The 18,237-nt window shown below is 36.8% G+C and overlaps 1 protein-coding gene across 1 annotated transcript; it reads left to right on the forward strand.

Moving 5' to 3' along the window:
* Positions 1-10,176: 10,176 nt before the first annotated feature.
* On the forward strand, positions 10,177-17,049 carry LOC110460395. The gene is made up of 9 exons (XM_021513273.1): positions 10,177-10,260; positions 11,236-11,323; positions 12,524-12,790; positions 13,093-13,167; positions 14,197-14,304; positions 14,582-14,773; positions 14,937-15,020; positions 15,508-16,299; positions 16,706-17,049. The coding sequence occupies exons 1-9, from the start codon at positions 10,235-10,237 to the stop codon at positions 17,021-17,023; spliced, it is 1,950 nt and encodes a 649-aa protein (XP_021368948.1). The 5' UTR covers positions 10,177-10,234; the 3' UTR covers positions 17,024-17,049.
* The last annotated feature ends 1,188 nt before the right edge of the window (positions 17,050-18,237 follow it).

Consider the following 18,237-nt stretch of genomic DNA (forward strand, 5'->3'; position numbering starts at 1 on the left):
AACCGGTGAATGAATATTATATGTTTTAATTATTTTTTTTTAAAGTATTCTTTTCTTTTGAAACTGTTTATACGTTTTCATCATTCACGCTTGGTAGTAAGGTGTTAATGTATAACAGTAGTAAAGTGCTAGTTTGATAAACTATAAATATTTAAAAACATTATCACAGAAAGGAGGATAAGTGATAGAGGAACAGGTAGGTGTTCTTAATGTCAAAAATAGTGTAGATATCCACAAGGACTGACGATGTATGTAAATGTTCACAAGGACTGACGATGTGGGTAAATGTTCACAAGGACTGACGATGTATGTAAAAGTTCACAAGGACTGACGATGTATGTAATGAACAAGATCTCCTGATTTGTGTAAGAATTGACTGGTTTGTATTAAGGGCTGACAATGTGTATAGGTATCTCCAAACATGTTTTTTTGTCAACATGTGAGATGCCTGCAAAAGAAATGGAATTTTTCATCATTCACGCTTGGTAGTAAGGTGTTAATGTATAACAGTAGTAAAGTGCTAGTTTGATAAACTATAAATATTTAAAATCATTATCACAGAAAGGAGGATAAGTGATAGAGGAACAGGAAGGTGTTCTTAATGTCAAAAATAGTGTAGATATCCACAAGGACTGACGATGTATGTAAATGTTCACAAGGCCTGACGATGTGTGTAAATGTTCACAAGGACAGACGATGTATGTAAATGTTCACAAGGACAGACGACGTATGTAAATGTTCACAAGGACTTACGATGTGTGTAAATGTTCACAAGGACTGACGATGTATGTAAAAGTTCACAAGGACTGACGATGTATGTAATGAACAAGCTCCCCTGATTTGTGTAAGAATTGACTGTTTTGTATTAAGGGCTGACAATGTGTATAGGTATCTCCAAACATGTTTTTTTGTCAACATGTGAGATGCCTGCAAAAGAAATGGAATTTTTCATCATTCACGCTTGGTAGTAAGGTGTTAATGTATAACAGTAGTAAAGTGCTAGTTTGATAAACTATAAATATTTAAAAACATTATCACAGAAAGGAGGATAAGTGATAGAGGAACAGGAAGGTGTTCTTAATGTCAAAAATAGTGTAGATATCCACAAGGACTGACGATGTATGTAAATGTTCACAAGGCCTGACGATGTGTGTAAATGTTCACAAGGAGTGACGATGTGTGTAAATGTTCACAAGGACCGACGATGTGTGTAAATGTTCACAAGGACTGACGGTGACTGTAAATGTTCACAAGGACTGACGATGTGGGTAAATGTTCACAAGGACTGACGATGTATGTAAATGATCACAAGGACTGACGATGTGTGTAAATGTTCACAAGTACTGACGATGTATGTAAATGTTCACAAGGCCTGACGATGTGTGTAAATGTTCACAAGGACAGACGATGTATGTAAATGTTCACAAGGACTTACGATGTGTGTAAATGTTCACAAGGACTGACGCTGTATGTAAATGTTCACAAGGACTGACGATGGATGTAAATGTTCACAAGGACTGACGATGTGGGTAAATGTTCACAAGGACTGACGATGTATCTAAATTTTAACAAGGACTGACGATGTGTGTAAATGTTCACAAGTACTGACGATGTATGTAAATGTTCACAAGGACCGACGATGTATGTAAATGTTCACAAGGACTCACGATGTATGTAAATGTTCACAAGGACTGACGATGTGTGTAAATGTTCACAAGGACTGACGATGTATGTAATGAACAAGATCTCCTGATTTGTGTAAGAATTGACTGTTTTGTATTAAGGGCTGACAATGTGTATAGGTATCTCCAAACATGTTTTGTTGTCAACATGTGAGATGCCTGCAAAAGAAATGGAATACAATATGACTTATCGTTACCTTGCCAGTTAATATCCATTGTATATCTGTATATTTTTACAAGCACATATCTTATCTACACTTATATGGATTATTAAATTTACCTCAAAATATAAAAAAAAAAAACGTTTGGTCAAAGTAGAATTTGTGATACTGGTTTGCTTTATAGTTATCTGGTATGTAGCGTTGTATATTGAAGTGCAATACTGCTGAAGCGTTGGGGGGCGCAGTGGATGGCGCAATCCACTTAAACAAAAACGATCGCAGGCAGGTTACTTTCTCGATTGGACATAAACAGGCACATGCACTCAGACTACTTGTTTTTTTCATCAGGTACTGCGCGCTACGATCCGAGCCAACAAGAATATCCAGCCTAGCTTGATAAAACTTCATTTATGATTGTTGTAAAATTTTATTTAAAATTTTTAATTCTTATTTTCAATTTTTAAATATTGCTAGTTGCCTTATATGAAGTAGTGGCAAAGGGGGATACTCTCTTCACTCTACATTTCTATTGATGTTATTTTTCATGTAAACAGGTAAATGTGGCATTGTCATATTAGTTATAGTACTATATGATATTAAAATTTACAATTTTACCCATGTCCGAGACCGTAAATGAAATTTTAATTTAAATTATATTTTGATTTCCATATCAGAATGTGAGTGTACACTAGGATACACTATAGCGTTGATATAGGCTTTAGCTATCCACTGTAGACACAGTTCCAGGAGAAATATGGTTTAATCAATATTTGATTATTGGACATTCTTGGCCCTGCAACAGTATCATGAAATAGTTATTAATATTGATTTTGATACAAATTTGAGTGGTTATGCATTTCTTAGGTTGCATTTTTATGAAAGTGTAATTTGTGTGTGAGATATTGAATTCTACAAATTGATATTACATGTAGGACTGAGGTCTCAGACTGCTTAATGATGGACTCACTTTTAGAAATATCCTTGAAATGCAAAAGGGATTATAAACGAAAAAATGGTAATAAATCCTTTGTTCTGTGACAACCTTCGATAAGTTCGTAAAGTGTACTCTTGTGGTAGGTGGTCGCTAACATTGCAACACAGATGCATTTAAGACCAAACAAATCTGTGTGTTTCAGGTATCCCGCCCTACCCTAGACTTCACTGCCGACCCTAGAATGTTTTATCACCTACTTGCATCCAAGATTAATAAAATAGCCATGCAAACCTCGCCGAAATTATTTGTCTACCGCCCTATCCTAATTTTCTGGCATGTTACCTGAAACGCATATGTTTTGGCCTAACATAAAAGTTACAGCTTTTAAAACAGTAACAACACACAAGTGTTTTCTGTAATAAATATGGTCTCGTGCAGGTTTGGCTGCTGTTTGTGCTAAGAAAGTATATTTTGCAAATGTATCTCCAAGGCCACAAAAACATTGGTATTGGTGCAAGGTCCTTGATCGTTTTGTTTTTGTCTTCCCGCCACGAAGTAGCGGAAGCGAGACTAAGGTGTTGCTATTCCAGCGACGACGGCGGCGTCAACTTTAAGATTTTGCGTTTAAGTTAGTTTCACTTAAAATATAAGTGCTAGACCAACCAAACTTGGACCGTAGATGCATCTCAACTCATGCATCAAGTGCTGGATGCAGCCTACCTTTCATGGTCCATTGACTTTGTTAGCATCTTCATCAGCATCACGTGTTTTGCATTTAAGTGCTAGACCAACCAAACTTGACATGTTCATTGATGGCCAAAGCGGGGCGCAGGCGAAACACATAAATCCGAATGGTTTGTTGACGAAACCACTGTGTTCATACGAACGTGGCATGCTGGTACTACTTCGTAATACTGCTGCCCTGCAATATGTTAATTACTTTATGTAGCATTCGTCTCATAGAAGTCGAAAACTCCTGATTGAGTATCAAGATTTTTGTTGTTGAATTTCTCTTCAGTGTTTTCACGTGTGGCAATATTTATGAAGTCTATATATAATCTGTTAATCTATGATCTATAAAATATGTTAATACGTATTCGCGTGTGGATATGTTTGCGCTCATTTACTCAACGCGGAAAACGCGAACTTATCCGCACTGCGAAAATATCCACTTACACAGTATATAAGAGTTAATATATATTGATATAGAAATATAGATTTTATTAAGTGTTTGTAAAACTTATTTCTTAAAATATGAACGGAGCAAATAAGGGGAAGATATTTGAGTGTTATAGTTTTGAAATATCGATCATTTAATACTTATTTGTTTGATTTTAAATCCTTATTGTTGATATTTTTTGTCCTGCTGGTTGAGTACAAGAATTAATTTGTGTTTTGGTGGGTATGTAAAACTCAGGTTGAAACTGATATTAATCATTATATATTTTAAGACTTTTGCCTGTCACCGTTAGAAGACAGGGCCATAGTGTGTTTGTTTGACTCGTAGTGTTAACTCTTGACCAGACTCGTGTATATCCACTCATGATGTGTAGTTATTGGCTACACTTGAATTGCTGTGCCAGAACACCAGGTCCGGTTCTTCAAGTCCTAGAAAGCTTATGTTAGAATTATAAATTTTACTTTGAGAAGTTTTTGAAATTCTTTTGTTTCTTATCCACAGATAGATTTTATAAATCCCTGTACAATAGATTTTAATTCCGAATTTCAAATTTTTCTGATATTTTAGATTAAACTGCATTATAAAATTTTAGATTGAGAAGTTTGTGAAATTCTTTTGTTTCTGATCCTCAGGTAGTCTCTATAAATCCCAGTGCAGTAGATATTAATTCTGAACCTCAATTTTTCAGATTTTTTAGAGTTAACCTTTTCACCCCTTAGTAAGTTTAGTAGACTCTACCATACATTTATCTGGGTGAGTCCATTATGGTCTACAGTGGTGAAAGAGTAAACTACTGCATCAATGTTTTGTTAAGCTAACTATACCTTGTGAAACTGGGTACTGGTCACTTCTGGATATCAATACAAACGTGAGGTATGTATTACTTAGGACACTAAGTATTTATTTATATTTGTGTAAATAGGTGGGGTTTTTTGGTGTTTGCTGACTAACTTGAGATGGGTGTTTGTGGTCATCGGCAGCTTTTTACAAAAAAAACATCGTGAATATTATTATTATTATTGTCCCTCTTCGTATTTGTGTTAAGGTAACATTTAGGTATTCACATCTGTAAATGATACTATGGTGTATCCACAGGACTGAGGAATCTGTAATACCATAAATATCCTGTTTTGTGTAAAGATTCACACACGCCATCACACGGATTATGCCAGTGCTATTTTGTCTACACTGTAAGATTTTATTTGGACATTGTTGTGCACACTGTCTTTTACCTATTCCGCTAACTCTGGGCTGTGACCAGAAGTATCCTATTTATATTGTGATGTTGCTTTGTTAACTCTTTCACCCCTAGATAACTTAGTAGACTCTACTTTACATTTATCTGGGTGAGTCGTTTATGGTCTACAGTGGTGAAAGGGTTGAACATGCTTTCCGTGCAACATTTAAATGTTAAAGGCGATCTGTATATATTTCAGTATCGGAAAGATAGAAACTTTCAACAGATGCCATCTGTGAAAAGAAATCGAATTAAAAGTGGATTGAGTTTAATAGAAAAGACATCACCTTCCATTAATCGGTATATGTAGTTCAATTATTCCGTCTTTGCGTATTGCAGAGTTATCTTCTCTTGCGAGCAGGTATTAATTGTTACGTCATTGGTTCGTGTGAGAAAATGACGTCGTTTTCTCAAAAATTGATGACGTTACTCTCAGAAACAAATGAGTAACAATCAATACCTGCTCCCAAGAGAAGATAACTCTGCAATACGCAAAGACGGAATAACACAATATGAACTTGAAGTGTGACATGTTACAAAACTTATTACCTCATTCGACCCTGAAATTTCATAATGAACTGTTCCAACCTTTGATTTGGAAGAGTTCAATTATGTCTTTGGGGGTGAATGCGTTAAGGAACTTAGTACAGAATTATATCATTATGTATCTTGATGTTTCATTTACTCAGTTACATCGGTGTGCAGATTTGATGTGGTACTTGGTTGTGTTTTTTTGAGGGAAAACTTAAAAAATTGTAATATTTTGTAGTTATATCTCGGTTTGACCATTTCCCAATTTTTATTGTCTTCTGTTTAAATGTTTGTAGATATTGATATTTTAGGTAAATTCATGTGTATGCCTAGACTAGCCTGGCTTGCAATGGCATTGCTATCAAGAATCTCGATGATTGAAGGAGAGCTTTTATTTCGCTGTCCATGCAGAACTCATTATTCAGTTATGGTGTATTTGTGTGGTAGGCGGTGCAATGCTCGTTATTTTAGCTGTGCATTGAAATAATTGTATTTGCACACAAATTAAACCATTTTTATCTTGAAATATCAAATTTGCATAGAAATTGTTTGTACTGATTGGGATTGGACTCTGGCATTAATTTTAAAAGTGTCAGGATACAAAAATGTATTCCTTACCTCATTATAATGTAATATTAATTTAAAAAAATGATTGCAAACAATGGTTTGTTAATAGAAATTCATGATCTCTTAAATAAAAACAAAATCAGTGATTTAATGCAAATAATTTTTTGAACATTATTTTGTTTCGAATACAAGTGATTTGATTTTCAAGGAAAATTTAAAATATTGACTATTGAAGCGCCTAACACCATATTTAAGAACAAATGTTTCCGTGTTTGATGGATTGCATTCCCTACTCAATTATTGCTCAAATTGTATTTTGTTCAGATAATATGTAAACATTAACCTTATTATAAATATGTTACGATTTATGGCTGTGTTAACACAGAAAATAGATCGAGGAGCTCGGTCGAGCAAAGGTAACGGTAAAGATTCAGTTGGGGTCGGAGTATGTTCACAAATGATGGAGCTGAATTGTTTAAAGGTTTATAAAGCACAACATTATACAGTTCATATTTACCTGCCTGAAAAAAATTGAAACGAAAAGCTTAGAGAGATGGACCAGACGCATGGTCCAACAAACGAAACAGGTGTGCATCTCGCTGGTGACCTCCTATTTAAATGGCATGTAAATCACGACAGGTCAACTGTGTGTTGACTTAAACTGTTGATCAGTCCCCTTCGACACTGCTGTCACGTGACCTTTGATGTAATATCGTATCCAGTCCAGTGCGTACAATGCTCATAGTGATATGTGCCACTCATCTTCGTAGTTACATGAAATTGTTGGTGATATTCAATAAAATGATATGAATGTTTGGAAAATGTCTCCATGTTGTTATTAGTTCACTTGGCCCTTGATGCAGAGTCGTTCGTCCCTCCATCTGTCGGGGTGATAATATTTGGCCAGTAGCATGCTCGGATGAAGGGCTAAAAATGTTGTTCAAATGCATGACCTTTGCCCATTTTAAGGTCACAGGGGTCAAATATGTTAAAATCTTTCAACAACTTCTTTTGAATAACCAGAAGGCCCAGGGAGATGATATTTGGCCAGAGAGATGCTGGGATGAAGGGCTACCAAGTTTGTTCATGTTCACAGGGGGTCAAATATGTTTAAACAACTTCTCAGTAACCAGAAGGCCTAGGGTTTGATATTTGGCTAGTATCATGATTGGATGAAACGCTTTGAAGTTTGTTCAAATGAATGACCTTGACCTATATTCAAGGTCATAGGGGTCAAATATGTTTGAAATATTTAAACGACTTCTTCTGAATAACCAAGAGGTCCAGGATGATGATATATAGCCAGAAGCATGCTTGGATGAAGGGCTTCGAAGTTTGTTAAAATGAATCACCTTTGCCCATTTTCAAGGTCAAAGGGGGTCAAATATGTTTAAAACCTTTAAACGAGTTCTTTTGAGTAACCAAAAGGCTCAGGTTGATGATATTTGGCCAGAAGCATCCTTGGATAAAGCACTATCAAACTTAAAATGATTGACCTTTGCCCATTTTCAAGGTCACAGAGGGTCAAATAAGTTTAAAACCTTTAAACGACTTCTTTTGAATAACCAAAAGGCCAAGGTTGATGATATTTGGCCTGAAGCATGCTTGGATAAAGCACTACCAAACTTAAAATGATTGACCTTTGCCAATTTTCAAGGTCACAGGGGTCAAATATGTTTAAAATCTTTAAATAAATTTTTCCTCAATATCCAAGTGGCCTAGGGTATTGATATTTAGCCAGTAGCATGCTTTGATGAAGGGCTACCAAGTTTGATGATATTTGGCCAGCAGCATGCTGAGATGAAGGGCTACAAAAGTTGGTCAAATGAATGACCTTTACCCATATTCAAGGTCACAGGGGTCAAATAGGTTAAAAACTTTAAAGAGCTTCTTCTCAATAACCAAAATGCCCAGGGTAATGATATTTGGTCAGTAGCATGCTGAGATGAAGGGCTACAAAAGTTGGTCAAATGAATGACCTTTACCCATATTCAAGGTCACAGGGGTCAAATATGTTAAAAACTTTAAATAGCTTCTTCTCAATAACCAAAATGCCCAGAGTGATGATATTTGGCGAGTAGCGAGCTGAGATGAAGAGCTACAAAGTTTGTTCAAATGAATGACCTTCACCCATATTCAAGGTCACAGGGGTCAAATATGTTAAAAAAATTAAACAACTTCTTCTCAATAACCAAAATGCCCAGGGTAATGATATTTGGTCAGTAGCATGCTGAGATAAAGGGCTACAAAGTGTGTTCATTAAATGACCTTCACCCATATTCAAGGTCACAGGGGTCAAATATGTTAAAAACTTTCAACAACTTCTTAATAACCAAAATGCCCTGGGTGATGATATTTGGCCAGTAGCATGCTGGGATAAAGGACATCAAGATTGTTCAAATGAATGACCTTCACCTTTTTTCAAGGTCACAGGGGTCAAATATGTGAAAAACATTTAACAACTTCCTCTGAATAACCAAAATGCACAGGGTGATGATATTTGGCCAGTAGGATGCTGAGATGAAGGGCTACCAAGTTTGTTTAAATGTATGACCTTGAATCATATTCAAGATCACAAGGAGCAAATATGTTCAAAATATTTCAACGACTTGTTCTGAATAACCAAAAGGCTCAGGATGTTGATATTTAGTCAGTAGCATATGCTGGGATCAAGGACTACTATATTTGTTAAAGTGAATGACTTTGACTTATATTCAAGGTCACAGGGGTCACATTTGTTTTAAATCTTTAAACAACCTCTTATGAATAACCATGGGTCCCAGGATGTTTATACTTTGCAAGTTGCATCCTGAGATGAAAGGCTATACAATGTGTTCAACATAATGACTTTGTTCGACTTCAATCACAGGGGTGAAATGTTTTAAAAAAATCAACGGGGTCTTTTGAATGAATTTTAATCATAAATACTGATATTTTGCCTGTAGCTTTATTTGAGATCACTTTTAAGGTTACAAGTGTGACTTTTATACCAGGTGAGCGATGCAGGCCCATTGGGCCTCTTGTTATTACTACTACGCATTGTGGCCGCGACAGTCAGGGTCTACATGGACCTGAGCATTTGTTACAGCTATAGTTGGACCTAAACTAAGGTGTTCAGAGTAATTTTACATGTTTTAGGGGTTCACATAGACTCTCGGTAAAAATGTCCCAATAGAACGGCGCAAATTGTTATAAATATACAAATATGCCGAGGCTACGTGGGCGCTATTGTTACAGTTCTTGTATTTTTAAATAAATAACACAAGCGCTGGCTGGGTTCTCTCGACGTTTTATTCCGAGCACATAATGGTATAAAGANTGTACACTGTAGACCTATATGAATAAAGGGAAATAACTCTTACAATACTTCTGGCCAATTTTATATGATAGGTGGACTAGCTCCCTCTTCTTCTTATTTAGAGAAGGTGATACCTTTTGATTTTAAAATATTACCAAAAATCACTATATGGAAGTTCGCGGAAACTCGTATATGAATGTGTTGGCGCTGCTATGTTGTTTCTATCCGTTGCCCCATCGAGTAGTTTAATCCCCTCCTATTTGAAGAGTTCCACTGATCGCGATATCATCTATTCCGATCATATTATTTGCAAAAAAAACACTATCGTAGGTTGATGAAATATTAACGATTGACCCTCATCTCCGTGTACTCACCTTGACCACAAGATAGAGGCGATTATTGTTTACACTTAATGCTCGTATAAGCTCATTTATTATTGACATGTGTCGATATGTTCTAGCTTGACCAGTGGTGGTCAGTTTCATGTACGAATTGGCTGTATCGTCAAGAAGATGCTGTCTGCCTCATCGTAGTACATACCAGACAAGCCGTCTAGCAGGATGTAGTGTTAATACCGATTGTTTTCTAATATTTGTATTTGCTGAATTCTTGCGTTTGTACCCGGAAAAGGGACCACGAAGAACATGGACGTTGGTGATCAGAATAATAGGTAAATTTCATGATAATATCAACATTTGTACCAATTATGCGACCCTACACTGAATTGCATCACCTTTTCAAAAGATTATCACTATGGGGTAAATATCTTAAAAAAATAACAAATTCTAGTTTGTAATTTAAACGATGGCACATACGAGAGTTACACATGAATTTATGACGTATTAGATACATGAAGGCACACAAGAATTGATGACGTAAACAGACTTTGATGGCACGTTTGAAAGTAACACAAGAATTGATGACACATTTGAAAGATACACAAGAATTGATGATCGTTTGAAAGACGCACCAGAATGTAATAATTGATAACACCCTAGTAATTTTCAATTATCAAATACAAGTTACTTAAACAAGATGAACAAACCTTACACACAATGTATTCATCAACAATCTGTATTTGAGTAATATTTAAACAACCTAAACTAAAGAGCAGTATATTTTCTCCAGAAAAAAATGTTAGCATTCTTTTAGATAAAATGTGCCACAAAATTAAAATTTTGAGTAAAGCTTTCATATTACAAAAATGTAATTATATGAAATATATAAAGAGAACATACTTGCTAAAGATGACTGCCAAGAAGTCTATATGGGGGGGGGGGGGTACCTTAGATTGAATATAGATGCGTGGAGCTCTTGTCTAACATAATCTTAACGTGTAACTAAGCGAGGTCGGCTTAAATGTCATTTGCGGGCTAAGATTCCGTAACATAACCCAAACCGAGGCTCAGTTACAGGTATTACATTTTTTCTCTTTAAGTTTGAAAAAAGCTGTTCAATAAAGTATCCTTTCCGAGGCCTCAAATAAGTGTGGCCTTTTACTTCTAAAGCTACGTTTGAATATCGACCTGTTTCACAAATATGTTGAGCCACTAGTCAAAATTTGGCTGACATTTATAAGTGGTAAGGCATTCAAACAATGGTAAAGTTGAAATCCGTGCTAACATTAGATTGTTTTTAAACGCAGAACCACAGACCTGGGAAAGGTTCATCGCATAGGCTGTGTCGGGAATACCGGGCGCAGGTTTCTGTTGGCGATGAACATCGTCGTCATCGTAAGTACCGTTTTGTTTGTTATACATTTTAGTTCGTCATAACATACATGATTTAACAGTCCAGACTATAGTTGTTTTCACTTCCGGTTTATCTTTTATTAAAAAAAAAAGCGTTTTGATTTAAACATATTTTATTGCAAATAACAAATATTGCAAACGAATGTTTGCCAACTTATTAAAGTTCTCTTCGACAAAGTTTAATTGATTAAAATACATATCACGCAATGTTAGAGCTACTTAAATATACAAATGACAAGAAAGACTTGTAGTTAAGAGGGGGAACAAAGAAGAGATCAAGATATATTTTTTGTATAATATAATTTGTTTCCGTTTAGATTGAGAGTCATGTGAGTGGTCATTTTCCACGTAGGCGGAGCATGTTTCCCCACCAACTGTTATAATACTGATCGGCATATATACATTCTTATAAACGATATTTCATGTGGGATTTATAACTATATTTTCATGGGAAATTACATGTAGTTGTCGCTTCAATACGAGAAGAGATTAATTAGCGATTTTAATTTTTTCCTAGAATACTATTTCCGCGAATCGAAGCTACAGTATCAGTAATGGAATAGCATCTACTGAATCGCTAATCACTAATAAAACATGCATGCATAGTTCGCTAGATAAAGAACAATTTATTAAAATATTACGATTTATTGTATATTTACGCAAATGTGATCTTCATTGTCAAAATCGAAATTGGAAACGTTTAACTGAACTTTTATTATGTCATAACTTTGACTTTAATAAAAATAAACAAATCCACATTTATGTCAAAAACAGGGGAACTTTCAGTGTTTTTTATGAACTTCATCTGTCAGAGCCACCGATTCTTCCTACGAGACATATTGGCATGTTGAAGAGGAAAAGGAAATTAATTTCTTCTGCCGAAAAACCCTTTCTATATTCATGACGTCACAGGTGGAACTTATTTATTGCTCGGATATGAACAATGTACAAGTCTGATGGATAACCGAACTACTCGGTAGTAAAGCGGACGTAAAAACGATCAATCAATCAATCAATCAATCAATCAATCACAACGTACACATCATTGCTTCGCATAGATTCGTAGATGGTGTTCATCCGCATGTTAGGTTTTTCTGTCGTTCAATGAAGATGTACAATGTATTCTATGTATTTTTGTCATATTAGTCTGCTACAAATCATGTCGGTATTTTACCTTTACAGGTAGTCGGTGTCCTGGTGGTAATAGCTGGATTTCTACTGAAAACACAACAGACAGCTATACACGCTGTTTCCGATGCACTGCTCAACGGGGTCAAGGCTGCAACTACCTCTTCCGGTTTAACAGGAACTGACCTTTCGACCTTTGACCTAGCCGGTATAATAGACAGTGCAGCTGACGGTTGTATATCAATCGGTGTAATACTCTGTGTTGTTGCAATGTTTGGATTGTATGGGATAAAATCGAAAAATGAAACTGTTCTCATTATGGTAAGTGGATCTCTTCATCTTTACAGGTCGAACACGTTCTAAGACAAAACAGAAACAAAAATTGAATGCAAATGCTCTGTAGAAAAGCAATATCTGAGATGTTTCCTACAAGAAATCATATGCTAAATGTCTAATACCGTTTAAACTGATCGAAGGATGATTTGATTGATTGATCTTATTTAATTAATTGACTGCTTCGTTAATTTAATTATTTATTAGCTGAGTGATTTATTTATTTATTTTAATTGATTTATTGATTAGTGGATTGGTTGATTTATTAGTAGGGTGATTGATTTTTTCAGTACGCCTCGGTGATTGGGACACTCGTGATAGCGGAGCTGGTGTTTCTAATTGTAATGTTCAAACTCCGAAGCAAGGTACATCTCAGCGTAAATTTATACTATTTTATTGCAACCTGTTATAACAATTGGTCACAGCAACTGATTTTGATCGCTGTTTTATGTTGTGATGATAAGTTGTGATATCTTGGCTAGGCAGTCCCTTACAGATAAAATAGGATTAGTTGGCCACAGGTTATCACATCATTACTATAACATCCTTTTTCAATGTCCTATGTGAATATTTTATACATCAACCAAAATCAAGCAAATATATGTTTTGTATGATACAGTTTTACTTGTTTACATGTAAACGACAGCTTCAGGAGATTATTCTTCTTCTTTCATAAAGAGAAAAATCTCCAAGGATGGAGCGATTACTGTCTGTAGATACTGTGCGCGCATGTGCTGTAAAGATAAATTTAGTTTTGGTACTGTAACCTCAAATCAAAATGTTTATATAAAGGGTAGAAAGGGGGATGTAGTGTCGTGTCTCAAGGCATGACTGTGATAATTAGTTATAAAACAGTGCAGTGCACCGCTGTCAAACAAATCTCGTACAAAGACATGTTAACCGCGTCCCCGGGGCGACTTGGGGGCAACAGGTGTTCATACATACATAGGCCAGTCTATGGTAGTCAGGGAGATAGAGAGGAGATATGTTGGAGGCTGTATTCCGTCTTTGCGTATTGCAGAGTTATCTTCCCTTGGGAACAGGGATTGATTGTTACGTCACTTGTTTGTGAGAGTAACGTCGTCATTTTTTGAGAAAACGACGTATTTTCTCGCACAAACCAATAACGTAACAATCAATACCTGTTCCCAAGAGAAGATAACTCTGCAATACGCAAAGACGGAATACTGTATCTGGAAAGTCATGCCTAGAGAACGAGGGGCAGGAGTTTGTGGTTGGGGGGTAGTGAAGTTAATGTGAGGAGTACAGTGTATGTTATCTTAATAGCAGTAGTAGCATCAATATATTATATATCTTTATTTGAAAACAAAACATTCAGGTTGGTGTTTTTGGTTGAGGTGTTATAAAATGGTATCTGTTCACACCTTATAAAGGTAGACGAGTCATTGAAAGCTCCACTAAGGGATCTGATCAACACACAGTACGCAGGCTTCGACGGAAGTGACGTAGTGTCCGTCGCCTTTAACTTCATCATGATAAAGGTAAACCTGTTAATTATATTTATATCTACATTTATATATATATATCTTTTAAATCGTCTTCAATCGGATTTAATACGGGTTTTATTCTTTACAGGAATAAAACAAAAAGCGTAAGCATGGAGTTAAACGCAATAAAGTTGTCAGGGCCTTTTTGATGTTAACTTATTTCTGAATATTTGACAGTCTGTGGCACTTGCCAGTAATGTTTTTGCCAGCTGTGTATAAGTTAAGACACCGCATGTCATAGAGCGACTTGAATTTCTTTTCTTCTTTTCAGCTTTCCTGTTGTGGTGTTGACGGCTTTAGCGATTTCTACAGAGCAGCGCAATGGCCAAAACTTGTTCAAACCAACGGTAGCATCGACGTTCCTTTATTGACACCCCTGGCCTGCTGTAAACCGGAAGTAAGGACGAGGAACAACTATGCATGTGCAGCAAATCCTACAAATCAGAATTCTAATTATCGTCAGGTGACTATTTAGTAGTTCTGTTGTTTCTTCGATTGGTCTGAGGAAAAATAAAATAAAAAGGGATATAATAATCCCGTATTTCGTCTTCAGTTCAAAAATTTCGTAACTTAGAAATATAAAATTATGTTTTGGCCTCATCACAGGACAATATGTTGTATTACAGGGATGCTACAATTCTATCTGGGATGAAGTGTACAGCCACAACACGCTGATCATCACGTGTGCCACGGGGGTAGGATTATTCGAGGTACTGTACGTCACAAACACACATCACGTGATTCTGTATCACAGGAGCTTGCTTACTACATGTATTTTGTTATTACACCTCGACTATTTGTCAATTATACCTATCGTTCGAAGACAGTATACCGAGGGAACTCCACCACTGAATTAATGTAACTGGATCATTAATGACTTCGATTTTCCATTGGTTTAAACACGGACTTAGTCTAATCTAATTCCGTGGTTTAAAGTACAAAATCTGTATGCGTTCATATTGTATTTTATGTTATATATTCATAAGTGAGGTATATTTTCGAATCCGAAGATGTTTTGGGGGGATGTACCTCAGACCTTAATATGACATGTAAATAAATGTTTTTTTTATTTTTATTTTATTCTATGAAATTCAAACAAAAAAATATATTATATAAAAATTACAAAATGAATTAATGAAATTGTACATGCACTTGAATCAGGATAAGAGCTCTGAATTCTTCATACTTGCTTTGCAGCTCCTCCTCATCTTTTTCGCCAGTTGGGTAGCGCATGAAATCAGAGTCCTGCGGAAAAGGAAACCCCGTCGACCCGTCCGAAATCTAGCTGATGTGCAACTTGATACCAGCTCCGCTTCGGAGGGAGGCAGAGAAATGCCAATATCCGTTTTATCAACGAATCGCGCATCTGCTACCGGAAATAACGTATCAATCAGACGTGATTCCGACGGCAGTGTTCATATCTTCCCAGATCCTAATAAGATAGTTTCTAACAAGCTTTCCTCTTCCCTCGAACCTCCCCCATACACATCCTCGCATTTCCTTCCTCAACGCAGACCTACGTTCATGAACTTTCCGATCGCCCAGTCAGGTATAACAGCTAGCCAATCGACACCATTTCCATTCGAAACAAGTGATGGTCAATGTCAGGGCTTCACCAGATGTTCATCCGTGTTTCAAGGCCATTCGGAATGCAACTGTCAACGACGTAGGTCAGGCTGTTGTTGTAGTCAAGAGCAAATGAATTATATGTGTGGTAACCATGGCGATCATAGAGGTAATTCAATTTCTTGTGCATGCGAGGAAAGTGGATCGAATTTTCAAGGACAAAGGCATCTTCCGGAGAAGTCATTTTCTACCCAGGATCAGCTCCCGCCGCCGTACAACGGAGGTCAGTATGTCGCTAGCACGTATTCTTGTTCCGCTTCCGGTTATGCAATAGAAAATGCAAATACCATAAATGAGAAGTCGAGCATCAAGACCAATAGCAACGCTCTGCTAAAGTCACAGTCGGAGAGGGACGAATTTGGGGTATGTATTTCAAGAAAACGTAAAATCTCATTTAAGTTAATTTAACCTACGTAGTTTTCTTTCTTTCTTTTTCTTCTTCTTCTTTCTTCTTCTTCTTGTTCTTCTTGTTCTTCTCCTTCTTTTGTCTTCTGGCAATAAAGGGAAAGGTATTCTTTATACACTGTCAGTTGTCCTTTTATTTTTCAGCCATAGAAAAAAATAGTGGTCATGTCGAGGCGACATATACACAGCTATCCATTCTTTCGTGCTGCAAGACACGAGCACAACCAAACAGTACATTTATTCCCCCGATGAAATTTTGAAAAGTTACAAAACGCAGTGATTTTGTTTATATATCATAACTCTTAGTGTTTTAACTTGAAGTTAAGGTAACATAGTGAGTAATGATTTTTTTTCTTTCCGACAGAGTGGACCTAGAAACAGTGACGTCTATAACAGCGTCACTTCCGCTCATCGACATCCGATAAAGATGAACCAGAATATGGTCACTAACATGCAACTACCTAACACCGAAGACAGCAATACAAACCAGGGAATGCCCACGTCATTACAGGCATGCGCAGAAGGAAATGACGTAGATGCTACACCAAATTCCAACCGCAGTAATCAGCAGAAGCGGTCGTTGTTTAACCGCCGGTCAATATCTGGACCGTGTACAAAGGCAGCGAAGGATGATGCGCCACTTCATTTGCGCATGCGTAGTCAGAGCTTTGTAGAATATTGATTATAATTATAAATAAATTAGTATGCATCCATTATGCATCGTTGCGAAGGTTTAATTTTAGTTGGCAATACAAAGCAAGTGGATAAAATGCATTGCCCGTGTTGTAGGGGAACGATTCTGCGATTGTCCGTGGTTAATCCTGTTTCCCGAGGAATGTTCGCTCTCGTTAAACATGACCAATCTTGGAGAAACAACGAATAGTATTTCCCTACCACAGGTACAATACACATTTTTGTGCCGAAATAAAACAATAATACAATATGAAAGATGTAAATGTTCACGCTGCTTCAGTCATGCGGAACTCGGTTGTGGTGGCTATGCCTTTTGTTTCTAGAAAACAATCCGAATAAGGGCAATACAATCGGGCAAGACTCGAGCATGTTAGGGAGATATGATATAGTATTGCCCAGTCAAGTGATCAGTACCATTCAATCATACACTCTGTTATAAAGGTGAGGTACATGACTAATAAAATCTTTCATCCCCTCGGGGATGAGATAGGGGGATCTCAACCCGAGGGGGGGGGGGGGTTTCTTAATTTGCCAAACAGATCCCCCTATCTCATCCCCGAGGGGGTGAATGATTATATTTCTCTTACCCTGTTGTTCCTGTCCAAGTGTAAGACGAAGCATATTGTTTGTAAACAGGAACACGTGGATAGCGTATTAATATTATATGTATGCGTCAGACGGTTCACGCATCATATTTTAAACATTTTAAAATCAATCCATCTTCTTTAATGTCAAATGTAAACACGACAAGATTGGCAGACGAACTTGTGTATGTGTGTGACCTCATAAAAGTAGTTCTTCTTCTGGGTCACATCAGTGACGTCAGGTTTATTGTGGAGAACGTGCAAAGAGCACGTGTAGCTTGTCTCAACCCTAGGGTGAGACAAGGAAATCTCACACCGGTAAAAGTAAGGATAAATCTGTCCAGGGTAAGAGAAACATCTGTCTCAGGGATACACACGTCTTATTACCCCTTTGAGAAAAATCTAGGAATCTGATTGGTTAAAAACTACAATGTACCAAACCGCATTCGTAAATCTCAAGGGGTATACGGTCATGTCACGTGATTCTCAGCAGTAATACGGTGGAATCATGTGCTTTTACAAGGGGTATACCGGTCACGTGTCTTTGTATCTTGCGGCCGGGCATTGGGAGACAACTCGCATTAGTCGTCTGCTTCCGGCGATGTTTACAAAATGACAA

This window comes from Mizuhopecten yessoensis, unplaced genomic scaffold, assembly GCF_002113885.1.
Source record: "Mizuhopecten yessoensis strain PY_sf001 unplaced genomic scaffold, ASM211388v2 scaffold1375, whole genome shotgun sequence".
NCBI lineage: Eukaryota > Metazoa > Mollusca > Bivalvia > Pectinida > Pectinidae > Mizuhopecten > Mizuhopecten yessoensis.